Source organism: Callithrix jacchus, chromosome 5, assembly GCF_049354715.1.
Source record: "Callithrix jacchus isolate 240 chromosome 5, calJac240_pri, whole genome shotgun sequence".
Lineage (NCBI taxonomy): Eukaryota > Metazoa > Chordata > Mammalia > Primates > Cebidae > Callithrix > Callithrix jacchus.
This window is the reverse complement of record NC_133506.1, coordinates 44959062-44976464: the sequence shown is the minus strand read 5'-3', so window position 1 is coordinate 44976464 and position 17403 is coordinate 44959062. Positions and strand designations below refer to the sequence as shown.

Here is a 17403-nt window from a genome sequence, read left to right as displayed (position 1 = left end):
GCAACCTCTGCCTCCTGGGTTCAAGCAATTCTCATGCCTCAGACTCCTGAGTACCTGGGACTACCTACAGGCACGTGCCACCGTGCCCTGCTAATTTTTGCATTTTAGTAGAGATGGGGTTTCACCATGTTGGCCAGGCTGGTCTCGAACCCCTGACCTCAAGTGATCCACTCACCTCGGCCTACCAAGGTGCTGGGGTTACAGGTGTGAGCCAATGTGCTCAGCCTTTAATTTTTAAAAATTTTATTTATTTATTTTAGAGTTGGGGTATTGCTATGTTGCCCTTGTGGAACTCCTGGGCTCAAGCCATCTGCCTGTTCTTGGCCTCCCAAACTCTTGGGATTACAGGCACGCACTACCGTCCTGTGTATTCTCCATAGCTCCCAGTGTGACCATTAGTAGAGGCAAAATTTAAATCAGGGGTTGGGGATGGAGAGGGAGGTGGGGCAACATATTTGACTTTGAAGAGATTTTCTGCAAATTTTGGAGGAGTGGGTGTGCTACTGGCATCTACTGGGTGGAGGCCAGGGATGCTGTCAAACATCCTACAGAGCATGGAACAGACCCCACACAAAAGGATTATTCCATCCCAAAAGTCAACAGTGCTTAGGTGGAGAAACCCTGGGCTCTTACCAGTGAGATGAAGTGTTCCAACCAGCAGACTTCTCTACACCTACCTTCTTCCCATCCCTCCTTGTTTCTGAGATCACCCCACTAAAAGACATTTTAAACAGGCTGGACACAGTGGCTCACACGTGTCATCCTAGCACTTTGGGAGGTTGAGGCCGACGGATTGCTTGAGGGCAGGAGTTTGAGACCAGCCTGCCCAACATGGCAAAACCCCATCTCTATTAAACATGTTTTTAAAAACTTAGCTGAGTCAGGCATGGTGGTTCACCCCTGTAATCCCAGCACGTTGGGAGGCAGAGGCGGGCGGATAACCTGAGGTCGGAGTTCGAGACCAGCCTGACCAACATGGCGAAACCCCAACTCTACTAAAAATGCAAAATTAGCTGGGCGTGGTGTCGCATGCCTGTAATCTCAGCTACTCGGGAGGCTGAGGCAGAAGAATCCCTTGAACCCGGGAGGCGGAGGTTGCGGTGAGCTGAGATCCCACCATTACATTCCAGCCTGGGCAACTCCGTCCCAAAAACAAAAAAAAATTAGCTGGACGTGGTGGTGCACACACCTGTAATCCCATCTACTCTGGAGGCTGAGGCACTGAGAATTACTTAAACCGGTGAGGCCAGGTTTCAGTGAGCCGAGATTGCGCCACTGCACTCCCTCCAGCCTGGGCAACAACACAGTGAGCCTGTCACACACACATGACATTAAATACACAAATCAAAGTGAATGATTTCTCAATACTTGTGAACTTGTAACTACGGCGATACACTTTTATATCCCGGTATTGAAATTATCCCTCTAGTTGGCCTGTGAACGTCCCATACCTGCCAAGCGTGTCATCTGAGACGAGCACTTCAATTTGTTCGAGCAGGCACATATCAATCTTCTTTGGAAGAAAAGGTGCCAGTAAAAGCCCAAAGAGGATTGCTACCTAACCACTGTGCTGCAGTTTGGAGTGTTCAAGGTGCTTTCCAATGACATCTTCTGAAATTTGATCTGACAACGCTTTGGGAGGCGGTTTATTAGGAAGCCGCTGGCCTGTCACACTGGAGGAACCGGGTCAGTGACCTGCTCCAGGACACGGGGTTGGCGGGGAGTGGAGGCCGGCTGGACTCAGCCTCCAAGTCCCGCACTCGATTCTGCAGGAATAAAAACTGTTCTTCATGCTATCTCTCTCCCTTCTCTTGGAAACAAGCAACAAAATGCTGAGAATGCATCTTAACTGAAACGGAAGTCAAATGAATTCGCCTGCGATCATGGGAATTTTTGTCCCTTAACCTTGCGGGAGAGCTGGGTGAGTTCCATTTGCGGTGGGGGACTGGAAGCAGGTTTCTGGGCTTCCAGAGCCACATCCCGTCGCCACACAGCCTAGGCCAGGCCAGGTGTTTGTAGGTGAGGCTCCGGGGCTCCAGCTAACCTCAGATACTTGGGCAGGGCTTTGTGCTGGGAGGCAGCAAGCTGGGCGAGCCGGCGACGACGCCGGCCTCTGCGCAGTGCGGTGGTGAAGACGTCTCTTCCAAGGAGTCACAGGAAGCAAATCCATCTTTTTTTTATTTTTGAGACGGAGTTTCGCTCTTGTTACCCAGGCTGGAGTGCAATGGCGCGATCTCGGCTCACCGCAACCTCTACCTCCTGGGTTCAGGCTATTCTCCTGCCTCAGCCTCCGAGTAGCTGGGATTACAGGCACAAGCCACCATGCCCAGCTAATTTTTTGTATTTTTAGTAGAGACGGGGTTTCACCATGTTGACCAGGATGGTCTTGATCTCTTGACCTCGTGATCCACCCGCCTCGGCCTCTCAAAGTGCTGGGATTACAGGCGTGGGCCACCGCGCCCGGCCCAAATCCATCCTTTTAAAGGGCTCCCGTCCCGCGGCCCTGAAACGGCGCTCTGGAGGAGAGCTGCGGCCTTTCCCGAGGTTCAGGACTCCCAAGGCTCGCAGCCCAGCCTTGTGTTCCAGCTTCGTCAGTATTCGCGGTGCACCACTCAGGACGACTTGCGGCATACGTCCCAGGAGAAAAGGGGCTTGTCCTTTCTGTCTTTCTTTCTTTCTTTTTGAGACGGAGTTTCGCTCCTGTTACCCAGGCTGGAGTGCAATGGTGCGATCTCGGCTCACCGCAACCTCCGCCTCCTGGGTTCAGGCAATTCTCCAGCCTTAGTTTTTTGAGTAGCTGGGATTACAGGCACGCGCCACCGTGCCCAGCTAATTTTTTGTATTTTTAGTAGAGACGGGGTTTCACCATGTTGACCAGGATGGTCTCGATCTCTTGATCTTGTGATCCACCCGCCTCGGCCTCCCAGAGTGCTGGGATTACAGGTGTGAGTCACCGCGCCCGGCCCCGTCCTTTTTTGAAAGTCCTACTGGGCGAAAACGAAGCCCTTCTCTGGCTGCCCGCCCTCCGGGAGAAGCCGCGCCCCGTCAGGCTACAGGACTCCGGGCGCCTACGGACCCCCATTCCGGGCGCGCACCGGGAAGTCCCGAGCTGCGGCCCCGCCTTAGCCGCCCCCTCCATCGCCCCTCCCCGCCCCGCTTTAGTGCCCCCCAACACCGCTCCACCGCGCCTGCGTGGTGGGCCGTCGGCGCCTGGCGCCGGGGCGGGTGTTGCAGTTGGTCTGGCGTAGTGCGCGGCTCCCCTGGCTGCTGGGGAGCTGGCGGCGTACGCGGCGAGGGAGCGGGGACGGGGAGGCGCCTTCTGGCTCGGGCTGGGGATGGCGAGAGCGCGAACGAGCGACGGCGGAAACCGCGGGCCTGTGGACGGCGGCATCAGCGGCTAGCAGGTAAGGTTCGCGCGAGCCAGCGTGGGTCGTGCAGGCCCGTGAGGGGGTGCGGCGGCCTGGCCAGGGGCGCAGGTGAGAGCGGCGAGCGTGGGTCGTGCAGGCCCGTGAGGGGGTGCGGGTTTCGGGCGGGCCAGGGGTGCGGCGGCCTGGCCAGGGGCGTAGGTGAGCGCGGCCCGCGCGGGGCCCGGCGGAGCATTGTCCTTCCAGCGGCGCCCACACCGCGCCCTGTGCGGGCCGGGCCGCGGCGGGGACCCGGGCGGGGCGGGCCTGGGCCTCGGGGCGGGCACGCGCTCCTTGTTTGCCGGCCCGCACTTCTCCGTCACCCCATCTCCGCCGCCGCGCGCCAACCTGGCCGCCACCCTCCTGTCCCCACTTCCTGGCCGCCGCCGGCCCCTTAGCGCGCGCTTTCCTTGAAGCAGAGTTGGGAGGACCGCGGGCGGGGCCGTGGCGCCGCGCGGTACGGCGCGGGGAGGGGGCGCTGCGCCGGAATGCGGGCGGGGAGGGGGAGAGTTGCATAATCCCGGGGCGGCTGGAGGGACGGGTTGGGTCACCCCGGGGTGACCTAGGCCCGGGGGATGGCCGTGGTCCTTGCGAGCTGTGGGTTGCCGGAACGCCCACCGACCGGTCCTCGGGCCGGCGCAGCCCCCTTCGTGATGCTCGCAACGAAACTTGCGTGCTCTAGAGAGAGCCACGCGCACTTTTCTTCTCCTTACTGAGTGACCTTGGATGTATTCGTCTAGGAATGTATGTGTTGAAATTTTTATTGTTTAGTTTTATTTTTCTGAGACGGAGATTTGCTGTTGTTACCCAGACTGGAGTGCAATGGCACGGTCTCGGCTCACTGCAACCTCCACCTCCCGGATTGAAGCCCTCTCCTGCTTCAGCCTCCGGAGTAGCTGGGATTACAGGCATGTGCCACCACACCCAGCTAATATTTTGTATTTTTAGTAGAGATTCTGTTTCACCGTGATGACCAGACTGGTCCTTACCTCCTGACCTCAGGTGATCCACCCCTCTCGGCCTCCCAAAGAGCTGGGATTACAGGCGTGAGTCACCATGCCCGGCCTCATATGAATACTTGTTACCTGCGTAGAATGTGTGATGATCAAGTCAGGGTACCTGGAGTATTCATCACCTTGAGTGTTTATCTGTTGTTGTTGTTGTTGTTGTTGTTTTTTAAAGACAGAGTATTGCTCTGTTTTCCAGGCCGGAGTGCAGTGGTGCAATCTCGGCTTGCTGTAACCTCTGCCTCCCTAGTTCAAGCAGTTCTGCCGCCTCAGCCTTTGGAGTAAGCTGTGATCGAGGCATGCACCACTACGCTGGGCTAATTTTTGTATTTTGAATAGAGACAAGGTTTCACCATGTTGGCCAGGCTGGTCTGGAACCCTGACCTCAGGTGATCCGCCTGCCTCAGCCTCCCAAAGTTCTGGGATTACAGGCGTGAGCTACCATGCCTGGCCGAGATTGATCATCTCTGTGTGCTGGTTAACATTTCTAGCCTTCTCTTTTAGCTACTTTGAAATATACCACAGGTATTTGCTAACATATTGCAAATACGTCGCGGCCTTGCACTCCAGCCTAACTGTGGTGACCGTACTCTGCTACAGAAACGTTAGAATTTACTGTTTCTAACTGTACGTTTGTACCCATTAACCAACCTCTCTTCCTCACCCCCATCTCATCCCAGCCTCTGATACCAGCCATTGTATTCTCTGTTTCCATGAGGTCAACTGTTTTTGGTTGTCCTCGTTGTTTTTAACTCCCACATGTCTGTGAGAATGTGTGATGTTTTTCTTTCTATGGCTGGCCTGACTTATTTCACTTAACATAATGACCTCCACCTTCATCCATGTTGCTGCAAACAACGCGCTTTGGTGTTTTTTTCTGGCTGAAGAGCTTTCCATTTGTATATATGCCACGTTTTCCTTGCCTGCTCGTTGGTGGATAGTTGGGTTGATTCCATGTCTTTGCTGTTGTCAATAGTGCTGTGATAAACACGTGAGTGCACACTGATTTGATATGCTGATTTCTTTTATGTAGTTTAAATAGCTAGTGGTGGGATTGCTGGATCATGTAGTAGTTTTGTTTTTAGTGTTTTGAGAAATCTCCATACTGGTTTTCATCACGACGTTACTGATTTCCAGTCCCACCTCGGTGTGTAAGAGTTCCCTTTTCTCCGCATCATGTCAGCATCTGCTGTTTGTATTTTTGAGAATAGATACCCTAACTGTGGTAAGGTGGTAGGTATCTGGTTGTAGTTTTGATTTGCACTTACCTGGTGAATACCGATGTCAGCATTTTTTAATGTATCAGTTGGCTATTTGTATGTTTTCGATGTCCTTCGACCAATTTTTCATGGGATTATTTGTCGTTTTTAATTGTCGGTCATTTGAGCTCGTTATGGGTTCTGGATTTTAGTCCTTCATCATGAATAGTTTGCACACGTGGTTTCCCATTCAACATGTTGTCTCTTTGCTCTGTCGTTTGTTTTCTTTGCTGTGCAGAAGCTGATTGAAAGAGATGTATTGAGCACGGTGGCTCAGGCCTGTAATCCCAGCACTTTGGGAGGCTGAGGCAGGTGGATTGCCCGAGATGGGGCTGTGAGACCAGCCTGGCCAACGTAGTGAAACCCCATGTTTACAAATGATACAGAAAAATTAGCTGGGTGTGTTGGTGGCCATCTCCGGGTTCAAGCAATTCTCCTGCCTCGGCCTCCCAAGTAGCTGGGACTACAGGAGCATGCCACTATGCCTGGATAATTCTGTTTTTTTTTTTGGTAGGAGTTTTGCTCTTACCGCAGAGGCTGGGGGGAATGGCGCCATCTTGGCTCACCACAGCCTCTGCCTCCCGGGTTCAAGTGATTATCCTGCCTCAGCCTCTGGAGCAGCTGGGATTAGCCCAGCTAATTCATTTTTATTTTTATTTTTGAGGTGGAGTTTTGCCGTTGCTCCAGGCTGGAGTACAATGGTGCTATCCCGGCTCACTGCAACATCCGCCTCCTGGGTTCAAATCTGTGTCTGCATCGATTCCACACAAGAGTTCAGTCATCATACGGGAAGTGAATTATAGCTGTGGGGGGCTCCATGCAGGACCCCAAGTGCCCCTGAGGCCAGTCCCTGTGGCCACAGCAAGGAGCATCTGCTTCCGCCAGTTGGGCAAGAGTCTTTCCTGTCTAGACATGGGCAGAAGGACTTCCCCTGCTCCCCACCCACCGTCGTATCCCAAACACACCCGTGTGGATGGATGCCTCGACATCTCCCCTCAGCCCAGGGCCTGAGCTCTTCCTGATGAGGGTTTAGCAGGAGTGACCGCCTCCCCCTGGGTCCATGTTGCAGGCAGCTGCCTTCTCCTCAGCTCCCACGGGGCAGAACAAGAGCCAGCCAGCTCTCAACATCCCAGGATGTTCCAGGGATGCTGCTAACTAAAGCAGTCGGGGCCTTGTGAGTGAGCGGTGGGAGGGATCAGGGTTTCCTCGGCCTCTGTCAGTTCCTGGAGCATATGAAGGGGCAACCTACACCTGGAGGGACGAGTGGGGCTGGCCTGGCAGCCGTGGGTACCCAGTGCCTGGCATCTCCAGGTCCCTCTGCACTCCTTCACAGACCCCCTCCACTGAGTAGCACAGCCCTGAGGACAGAGGCAGCAGCCCGGAGAGCATTTCCAACAGAACTGTACTTATTGAGATTTACACAGGAGACTCCCAAGGTATTGCTCCCCTCCCTCCCACCCTTCCCTTTCCCACCCTTTCCCATCAAGCTAAGGCCCAGCAAGGTCAGCACTGGTGGAGAAGTCTTTGCTTTGAGGCACCTGATGCCCTGAGGGTCTGAGAGTTGAGAGCCCCACCCTTGGGGATTGGCACCAGAGAGCCTGCCCTGTCCTTCTACTGGCTACGATGCTGCTTTTTCTTGCTCTTAGAGAGCAAGGGGTCACCCTTTCTCTTTGGAGACTGTGAGGTGTTAGGTGGCCCCCAAGCCGAGGATTGTGCCCCAGAGACTCTGAGCCCAGGCCTTAGGTGGGGCATCTGAACAGCAGGGGATAGGCCTCTGCAGAGAGCTCGCTTCTTGGAGGTGGTGGCGGGAGCGGGAGCCGGTGCTGGTGCTGGGCTGAGGCCTCTTCTCTTTGCCCTTCGGGACTGAAGAGCTCCCTGGGGTCCCCGCCCTTCTGGACTGAGAAGGCCCGAGGCAGGGACAGGGCTCTGGGACAGCTTCCAGGGCCGCAGCCTGTAGTGGGTCCCCACGACAGAAACCATGCCAGGGATCTCCCTCTCCTCCCCACTTGACCGCTTACACAGCCTGCGTGACTCCTTGACAGGAGAGGCTCCAGGGAGACCCCAGGTGTCCTGGGTCCCCACGCCTGGGCAGGTGGGTCTCGGGTCCTGGGGAGGAGAGTCTGGCCGGGCAGCCCTGAGCCTGCCAGAATCCAGCCTCTCCAAAAGCACCACCGGTTTTTTGGCCACCCCAATGCACACTCTGCCTTGTCCCTGAGGGTCCCGGGCAGCCGTCCGGGGTGGGCAGGTTTCCATGCTGACCCCTTGTTGGGGGCCAGGGACATCTCTCTCTGCTCTTTGGCCCACTGCAGACTTAGGAGAGAGGGAGTCCAGCTGGGTGGTGCCATGACTAGGGGCTGCCCTCTTATGCCGTTCCTCCTCCAAGGATTGGAGGCGCTTCTCTGCTACCTGCGGGAGGAAACGGGGCATTTTCTGGCGCTGCCCCACGTGTGAACAGGGCCCAGGGTGGTGGAGACCAAGGCACTTGGGCGGCAGGCAGGGAAGCCTGAGGCAGCTGGGCTTTCTGTCAGAGACAGAGGGTGTGTCTCTGCCAGGCATCTTGCTGGGCCTCACTGCAGTTTGCATCCTGACTCCCCTCCCTGGCTCCTCTCCATCCTGCTCCGTCTGAACCTGCACCTCCCCACCTCGGAGCAGCCCCCCAAGAAGCCGAGCATCCCCCAGAGGGTTGGTGTAGGCAGTCAGGTGGGGCACCTGGGTTCCCCTCCCTCCCTGCTCTACCTGGGCAAGGGTGAGTCCTTCCTCCTGCTCCAGCTCCTGGCTTAGGGCCAAGAAATCCATCTGTGGATCTGGGGAAAGCAATTCCTCCAGGAATCGGGGGTGAATGACGGCCTCCACCTGGAAACACAAGGAAGATGGCGGGGCGTGAGGGTCCCAGGCAGGGAGTAAGGTGGAGCCAAGGACACCTGGAGGAGATGCAGAAAGCAGTGAGCGCCCCGTCGCCATCCTTCTGGAGCTGTGTTATATCAGGGCGACCACCAGCTCCACACACAGACCACAGACCTGGTAGCCTACACACATGCAGACAGAGACACACAAAGCGCACACAGACACACAAACAGACCCACATATGACACAGGAAAATAGACACAAGTAACATACACACTCCACACTCACACCCACACAGACACACTCACATGCACAGACCCTCAAATGGACAGCAACACACACAGCCATCTACTGCGGAGTCGCTAGGGAACAGAGCTTAATTCCAAAGACCTGCGAGTGCCACTCCCTGGAATCCTGCAGACCCCAGCACTTCAGGCCAGCCCACCTTAGTGACGAAGTCTCTCTGGGAGCACAGATTGTCGACGTAGCTCAGGACGCCTGGGTCTAGAAGCATCCCGTCCCCTTGCTGCTCCGCTTCGCCCTCTTCCCATTGTCCCTCGAGCTCCCCCGTGGCCCCAACGGGAGTCCCCAGCAGCTCCTCCATGATGTCCACATACTCCTGCACCACTTGAGGGGGTATCTCCTCGGGGGCCTTGGTCTCCGCCGGCTGCTGGGGCCTGGGTGGTGGCAGGTGGGCCTTGGTCTCCGCTGGCCTCTGGGGCGTGTGTGGTGGCAGGCAGGCAGGCGGGGCCTTGGGGCCAGCCTTGCTGGGAAGGTCCACTGAGGCAGGGAGGGAGGAGGATGGGCATGGTGAGGGCTGCTCCTCCTGCCTGCATCACACAGGGGAGGGCAGGGCTCAGGGACCCGAAGTGGGTCCCAGCTGGGTCAGGACCACCTGAACCACAGCGCCCCTGGAAGAGACGCCGTAGGCGGGGCACTTGTGAGACAGCATCATTTTGGAGGAAGCTTGTAGTCACTGATAGACGCTGAGTACTCTACCCCCTCATCCCTGCTTCCTGGGCAGATTGTTGAGTTTTGGAATGGCGAGGGGAGAGAGTAGCTAGGAAACGTGACCAGGTGAATACCCACTTCATGACCACGGGCAGCCCAGCACTCCCCCTGCCCCCCGGCTCCCCTGAGCTGTCTTGTTGGAAGGAACAAATCCCTCTCTTGAAGGGAGGCATGGGGTGTGGGGACAGTGGCCGCCCTTGGCCCCTCTGGCCTTTGCCGTGGCTGCCGTGGGAATGTGGGAAGCCGTTACCTGGCTCCTTGACCACCTCAGGGGCTGACAGTCCCTGGGGTTCAAGCCTCGGCAGGGCTGGAGGAGGCTGGCCCTGGGGCCCCTTCATCCACTGCGACTTCTGAATCTGCATCTCCTCCTCAGCCTCAAATTCCAGGAACCTGGGGTGAAGAAGGTGCAGGCCGTGCTGAGAGGGTCCAGTCCCCCTTCCCCCAGGACCATTCAGCAACCGATGGCAGGGATGGGAAGGCGTGCCTCGGGCATGCTGTCCAGGCCCTCCCTGGGACCCATTCCCCAGTTCCAGAGGGAACCGCTTCCAGAGTTCTGGGCTCTCCCTCCCTCACCCGGCCCCTACAGAGCCCATGGCATCCCCAGGGCTTTCTGAGTTAAGTGAGGGCTACAAGGCCCAGAAGAACACCACGGGTTCCCCTCCTCCAGCCTTCAGCTGGCCAGGGGTGGGGTTTCTGGCAGAAGGTGTCCACGATGTTGCCCAGATGCAGGAGTCCTGAGGTTGGGACTGTGGGTCCCTGAAGGATAACCCGGGAAGATGAGGCCTGGTCGGGAGGAAGCAAAAGCTGGGCCCAAAAGACAGGGCCCCTTTCTCCTGAGGCTGAGGCTGCTGTCTTTATGTCTTAAAGGAAGGGACTACGGGGAGCAAAAGCAGGCAGGCCAGAGATGGGTCTCATGGTGTCCTGGACGCAGGTCTCCCCTGACCCAGCGCAGGTGTCTCCACTCCTGGCTAGGCTGGGATGGGTGAAAACCGACTTCTGGCCACTGCTGTCAGGAGAGTGCACCCCGCTCTGCCTATAGTTGCCAGAGCCCCTTCTCCCCATCCTCACAGCTGTCGGTGATCTCTTTTGGTCTGCTCCCTCCCTGACCCTTAGTGTCAGGCAGGGGTTGGCCCCAGGCCATGCCAGCCAGGCAGGGCGTGGCTTTTCACCAGGGCAGGATAGAGACCCCAGAGCACTGTAGGAGGGAGGAGCAGCTTCCTGAGGGCGCCAGGGGCCCAGGAGGGCCTGTGTTTGTCTACACGCTTCTCATGCTCCACACTGAAAAGTCGCCACGGCCACCGGGCCTCTGTCACCCCCTCTCACCCTGCCGTGTGGGCTCTGCCTCTGCACCCCAGACTCACTTTGCCGCCATCTGGTAGAAGATCTTGCGTTCAGAGTTGCTCGTGTGCTGCCATTCCCGCATGGCCCACCGCAGTCCCTCCTCCGTGGTCATGCTGGGCTTCCGCCGGGCCAGGGATCTGAGAACCGGGCTGTAAGGCGGTGCGGTCAGTCCCAGTCCATAAGCCCATCCTCCATCCCAAGCCTACCTGGTTCCAACACCCGGTCCCTGTCCTGTTCTCCCCCACGTGGGTGGGATATGGCTCCCAAGATGAGTCATCAACACAAGCCACCGGCTGGCCTCTCCAACTGCCCCTCGAGTCCTCAGTGTTACCGTGTTGACAAGGGAACTCGGTACTACGGGTGGAACGTGAGTGTCCCCATCATTCCTGTGCTGAAGCCCTAAGCCCCGGTGTTTCAGTGCTTGGAGTTCATCAGGGTTAGAGCAGGTCATGAGGCTGGGTTCCCATCATGGCATCTGAGCCCCGATAAGGGCAGGAGGAGACACCAGGGCTGTTTCTCTTAGCCGCATGAGGACATAGCCAGAGGCAGCCCTCTGCATCCAGGGCACCAATGTGCTGTTGCCTTGATCTGGGACTTCCGGCCTCTGGAACTGGGAGACGCGAATGTGTCCTGGTAAAGCACCCAGTCTATAGGACTTGTTTTGGTAGAGCCCGAACTGGCTGAGACAGCACACACACAGAATGACTGGGGAGCGAGGGTTAACGTGCAGGTTCCCGGGCCCCAGGACTGAGGGTTTAACCAGCTTCCTGGGGACTGTGGAGCAAGGCAGCAAGGCATCCCCTGGGGATGCAGCCTCAGGGTCCTGGAGAGGAGCAGAAACCAGAACCAAGGCAGAGCGGCATCGAAGCCCAGTCCACGCCAAGCCTGTGAGCCCGGGGCGACTCCATTCTGAGAATCAGGGTCCCCCAGTGCACCTGGACTCAGCTCCAAGGGAGAATGCAAGCAGTTCCAGGATGAAGGGCGGCAAGATTTTTTGGGACAGAGATGGGACCTCCTTAACACCTGCACCCTGAGCAGGGGACTTGGCTAGGGGACTGGCCAATGTGTTGCCTGGTGGGTGTGCTCAAGCTCCCGTGGAGTACGGGTTTGCTCATCGCGGGGGACACGGGGTCACAGAGGCACTGCAGGATGGAGAGAGGGAGGACTGGGACTGAATCAACAAACTCTGAGATGCTGGCATTGCTGCCTCAGTCACCACAGTCCACGGCCCTCGCTGCTGGGCTCGTGGTGGTGCACTCAGAGCCATCATTGGAGCCGGTGGCTTTGGGGAGCGCTGTTCTAGATGGCCTAGTCCTGATCATGATAGTAATGGGGGGTAGGGGGTGGGCGGTAATCTTAAGAGCTGTCATGTGATGTGGTCACAGCACGTGCTGGTCACCATGCTACATGCGTCATATGTGAGCTCAAGTCACCTCTTCACCATCCTCTGAATGAAGCATCATTGTCCCTTTTTCTAGAAGGGATCAAGGGCAAAGCTGCAGATACCTGCCCAGTAAGAAATGATTGGCTGGACTTATGGGACAGTGAGGGGCAGGTGAGGTGAGGCTCCCTGAGAGTGTGTCCTGAGCGGCAGCCAGATGAATGTTGCTGAAAGTGTGCCCTTCCGTAGCTCCACCTGTCGCCTTCCAGACCGCCCCGCAAGATCCCCTGAAGAGCGTGACCTCCCGTTCATCCGGCAGCCTCTTTTATGGGTGAGCTGCAGGATGAGCTCCGGGGCCCCGAGGACACTCACATGAAAAAACAGGAAAGCGCTTCCGTGTCCGGACTCTGGGGAAGGTGCCTCCGGGCCAGGGGCTTGTAGCGCTGCCAGAGTCGGAAGTTCTCATACACGCTCTTGGGGTTGCGGGAGTCATCCGGTTGGGCTTTGGCCTGGGAGGGAGCCTGGCTGCCCTCTCTGTGAGCCCCTTGTGGCCATGGACAAGCATTCCCTGGGGCCATGATGGGGGCCAGCTGGGGAGCCGGTGGTGGTGCTGGAGGAGGAAGGCCCTGGGACCAGCCTCCCTCGCAGGCCTGGGTGCCCCCAACGATGTGGGCAGCCATAGCGGGCACCACAGGGGCAGCTGCCAGGGGTCGGGGAGGTGGACACGCGACGCCCTCATGGACGCCACCTGGAGCCCGCCAGACGAGGGGGGCCCGAGTTAGGACTGAGGTCTGTGCTCGAGGGGCGTTCACAGGCCCCACTGCTGTCATCATCTGGCCAAAGACATTGGAAGCCCCAGTCCAGTTTTGGCCGCGGCCATCCTGTCCTGCCACCAGGGGGGTCCTGGGGAGGGCGGACAGCACTGGAGGGCCGCCTGGAGGAACCACTACAGTCACGAGGGGCGGCCCGTGTGCTGGGCCGGGAACAGGTGTGGCGAAGGACAGAGCCGTGAACACTGGCACGGAGGCGCCAGGTTTCTCGGTCACAGCTGGTTCCAGCACTGGGCATGCTGTGGAGACAAAGGAAAGAGGTGAATGAGCTGGGGTCTCCAGGTCCACCCTAGTCACTGGGGAATCAGAGGGTTGTCCTACAGCTGAGGGCGTGTGACAGGGAAACTCTGCAGCTTGCAAGTGTCCCTGAGTGTGCATCGCGTGCTCTGTTCCTTCTCCACAGGAGGGTCGCTTCACTACAGAGCCTGGCAGTTAGCCAAGATTGCACCACTGCATTCTAGCCGCGGTGACAGATGAAGACTCCGTCTTGAAAAAGAAACGGTGAAAGAAAACCACTGGATGGAAATCTCTCCCAAGCCAGCACCCTGTGAACCCTGAAGATAAGCCATACGACGTATCACATCCAGCGTGCAAGTGATTGTTCTGGCACCATGCCCAGCAAGTGCTAATACATGGGTCAGAGTCAGGCTACACTTTGCTCAGTGCTCGGTGGTCCTGGCTGCCACTCGGCAAGCTCTGTTCCCAGGGAGCAGGTCTGAGAAGCAGTGGTGGAGTTCCCTGAGATAACTGTCATCGCGTAGCCAGCAAGAGCGGCAGCGGCCCAGGATTGGAGCACAGCCAGCAAGCGGTGAGCAGTGGGGCTGTCAGGGGAGGTGTCCTGGGATTTTCACAGCTGCGGGTCACGTTACAGTAGGTCGTGGGACGACGAGCCCATCTCTGGTCCTTTTCCTTTGAGCTCCCAGGAACTGAATATAGTAACCACAGGCCGGGTGTGGCAAAGGCGTCTGGAGCTCATCCCTGTTCACTAGGGCCTCATGCAGTCTCCAGTCAAGGGGCATAGGGATACAGCACATGCACCTCATCAGTCAGGACACACATCCTAGTTGAATAATAACAGTGATAACAGGACCCTCTTCCTATTTGTGTGGTACTCTCTCGACTGAAAAGGAAACCAGTCTTTCCAGACCCTTCCACTGAGAACCAGCAAGAGTCCACACCTGTCCCCTCCCTGTTGGTGAGGTAGTAGACATGGAATAGAAGCAAATTCGTCCTCTCCACAGTAACACAAAGTTACTAGCAGAGGACAGGCCATGAGCTAGCAGACAAGAGGAAGTGGGTCTGAAGGAAGACCTGAGTTTCCCCAAAAGGACGAACAATTCAGAACAAGCTGGGAAGCCCAGGCCGTGTTGCCTGAACTTCCCCAACTGCCGCCACCCCAGTTCAGGTGGTAAAGCCAACAGCCACCTGAACTGACAGAGAAGCCACCTCTGGGGAGGGAGCTGAGAGGCTGCGGCAGTTACAGTGGCCCCAGCCTCGCCCACCCAGAGGCTGTCACTGCATGCTGTGTCACAGCCAACACACCCAACGGTTTTCTGGCCGAGACCGCTTCTCCCCACTCCTCCCTGAGATCCAGAAAACTCCAGTCCAAATCCCTCTGAACACTATGGAAGGGCACCTTCCAGGTGCCTGAAGACACAACACGGGGCTCACAGGCTTGCCTGTCATCCTCCCTGGGCCACCAGCACAACACGATCCCAGATCCCACCACTCCCTACAAACACACGGTGACATGACCTGTGCCCCTCTAGAGAGAATCAAGACATCCACTCCATCCTTTCCCCTACATGGTGTATTCCCCCAGGCATTTTGTTCTACCTCCAAGGAGCAGTCCTCCCTAACCACAGACTCAGGGTGCCATGGCCCTCCCCAGGTGTGGTGTCTTTGGGGACATCCAGATCTCCCTCCCTCCCTCTCTTCCTCATTCCCTGCTTCCCTCCCTCCCTGGCTTCCTCCCTCCCTGGCTTCCTCCCTCCCTTTCTCCCTTCCTCCCTCTCTCCCTCCCTCCCTCGCTCCCTCGCCACTAGCCCTACCAACTGTCCCCTAGGGCTGTGTGAAATTTGAATTCCCAAGGATTTGAGACATGGCAGAGACTTGGATGATGCCCCTGTCCCTACAGACTCACCTCCATTTGAAGCCATCCCCTCAGGCTGTCTGACAGTTTCCACAATGAGAAGAGTCCTCCCAGAGAGTGACCTGCCTCAACAGATTCTCCTGAGTTCAGGTAGATCGGTGAAAATTTGAAAGTGAGTAGGTTTAGAACATAGGATCCCAGACATTCTGCAGAGGGGGAGGGGTGGCGCAGCAGGTACCGGTAGGGGTGGGGGACATTCTGTGAAGGGCTCTAGCCGGTAGGCAAGAACTGAGGTTTCCTTCCAGCCGGAGGGCAGCAGCGCAGACTGTGTGCGCCTCTTGAGGCAAATTTTAAGTTGTCCCTCTGGCTCACAGCACAAAGCTTCAACCTGCTGTCCCCTTTACTTTCATTCTTTGTCAACAGACCTACTTTGGTGTCCCTCAACCCGTGCTCCTTCCCACTCGGGCTCTTTCCCACTCTCGATGAATCTCAACAGGGGCTACACGTCTTACACACAATTTAGCACACTTCCTAAGAACCCTTGTGTTTGTCAGACGATCCACGTCTGGATCCTCTGCCTGCTTCAGGCAGAAACCCTTTACCAGAAAGCCTCAGTCTGGGAAAGAGTGGCTGTGCGGCCAGAAAGCCTTTCATTCTGTTTCTCAGCATATTGTGCTGGTACTAAATGTTTATTTTTTCATCTTTTAAATGATGTTAATTTAAGCAAGCAATACTTTTGCATGGTTCCAGATTCAAATTGTGCACAGTGGAATAGGCAGTGACCAGTCTTCCTCCCACTTTCTTCCTGTTCACAACATTTTCTTTCCTGTAACAAACGCGTTCTGATTCTTTTTCCTCTTTCCAGAGATATATTATACAAACAAAAGGATAAGGAAGCTATTTTTGCTGTCTGCAAATGCTTTCAGGTTTTTTTGGGTGAAAGATATATTATATATATATATATATATATATTTTCTTGAGACGGAGTTTCACTGTTGATACCCAGGCTGGAGTGCAATGGGGCGATCTCGGCTCACCGCAACCCCCGCCTCCTGGGTTCAGGCAATTCTCCTGCCTCAGCCTCCCGAGTAGCTGGGATTACAGGCACGCGCCACCATGCCCAGCTAATTTTTTGTAGTTTTGGTAGAGACGGGTTTCACCGTGTCGATCAGGATGGTCTCGATCTCTTGACCTCGTGATCCACCCACCTCGGCCTCCGAAGGTGCTGGGACTACAGGCGTGAGCCACCGCGCCCGGCCCTCAGTTTTATTCTTTAGGGTGAAAATGGGATGGAAGATTGTGTCATGGCCCTAGAAACCTTGTTTAGTGTTCTGCTTTCCCTTTGCAGACTTATGGTAAGATGGGTGGCTTCTTTCTAGTACCCTTTGGCCTGCGTGCTGCCTTTGGTGCCCACTTGCTGCGGCGTCCTCCTTTTATGTCTATTCTCTGTTATTCCACCAAAACCAGAAATAGATGTTTTATATAGCAGCTTATAGCTGTAGTTTCTTTTCAGAAATCTTATTAGCTTATACATGTTAAGTAAGGACTAAGACATACTGGATGTTTTCTTTTAATCTCTGGTAGTATAGTGTATGTCAGGGCCCTTGGCTCAAGAAGGAGGATCTACGGTGCAAAGAAAGACCGACCTCATCTAAATGTGGATTGGTGTAATTGCGAATGAGGGGGAAGTTGTTTGGCTAACACCTGTCCTAGCAAGTATTTCGTAAAAAATACTTTGACTTACAGCGTTGAGAGGAAAACATGCAAGTAGTTGTTTGATATATGTTCCTGTCAGTTCAAATATTAGTTAAATCATATAGAAGTGGAAAGCCTTCAAGTTTCTTTTTACCCTGTTTCTGCTACTCTATCTCTTTATAAGGCTCCCGTTTATTCCTTAACTGAAGGAAAGTCTGCTTTGTACAAGGTCCTGTGCCTGATCCTCTCCATACCTGATCTCATCTCCTTCATCCCGTGAAGCAGAGGGTGTTTTCCTTAGGTTACAGATGAGGTTTCTGAGGTTTGGGACAGTCAGTCCTCTGTGCATATGGACTTGGCTGATCTATCATTAGGTTCTCCTGTTTCTCTTTTAGACATCCTTCAGAATTCTAGAGATGCTTTGGGTTTTTCTGGCTATAGTCCTACAGCTGTGCTTCAGGGCTGTGAGGCCATTTCTCTTTCATGGGGCGTGTTTTGTAACCTCATGCCCATTTCAGTGCATGTTACTGTGTTGCTAA

The 17403-nt window shown here is 55.9% G+C and overlaps 2 protein-coding genes across 13 annotated transcripts in view; one reads left to right on the top strand and one right to left on the bottom strand.

The window, feature by feature from the left end:
- LOC144582493 (isoleucine--tRNA ligase, cytoplasmic-like) overlaps window positions 1–17403 on the top strand; it is a 55785-nt gene that overhangs the window by 31817 nt on the left and 6565 nt on the right. For 2 of the 10 annotated variants that reach the window (XM_078371942.1, XM_078371948.1), the window contains exons 12-16: window positions 1430–3404; window positions 6335–7106; window positions 12345–12578; window positions 13481–13885; window positions 15215–15319. In XM_078371942.1, coding sequence (XP_078228068.1) covers window positions 15265–15319 — 55 coding nt within the window. In that variant the 5' untranslated portion in view covers window positions 1430–3404; window positions 6335–7106; window positions 12345–12578; window positions 13481–13885; window positions 15215–15264. Of the gene's footprint in view, window positions 1–1429; window positions 3405–6334; window positions 7107–12344; window positions 13338–13480; window positions 13886–15142; window positions 15320–17403 lie in introns of all 10 variants that reach the window. The other 8 variants (XM_078371940.1, XM_078371949.1, XM_078371947.1 and 5 more) reach the window with 7 other exon arrangements.
- LOC144582491 (NUT family member 2G-like) lies at window positions 7157–15317 on the bottom strand. 3 transcript variants are annotated; one of them, XM_078371936.1, is made up of 7 exons: window positions 15221–15251; window positions 12620–13316; window positions 10887–11015; window positions 9776–9915; window positions 8960–9294; window positions 8407–8523; window positions 7157–8076 (listed from the first exon to the last, which is right to left on the bottom strand). In XM_078371936.1, the coding sequence occupies exons 1-7, from the start codon at window positions 15234–15236 to the stop codon at window positions 7282–7284; spliced, it is 2229 nt and encodes a 742-aa protein (XP_078228062.1). In that variant the 5' UTR covers window positions 15237–15251; the 3' UTR covers window positions 7157–7281. The 3 variants fall into 3 exon arrangements, with proteins under 3 accessions (XP_078228062.1, XP_078228061.1, XP_078228060.1); XM_078371935.1 differs by having other exon boundaries at window positions 7157–8523; window positions 15221–15317; XM_078371934.1 differs by lacking the exon at window positions 15221–15251 and having other exon boundaries at window positions 7157–8523; window positions 12620–13484.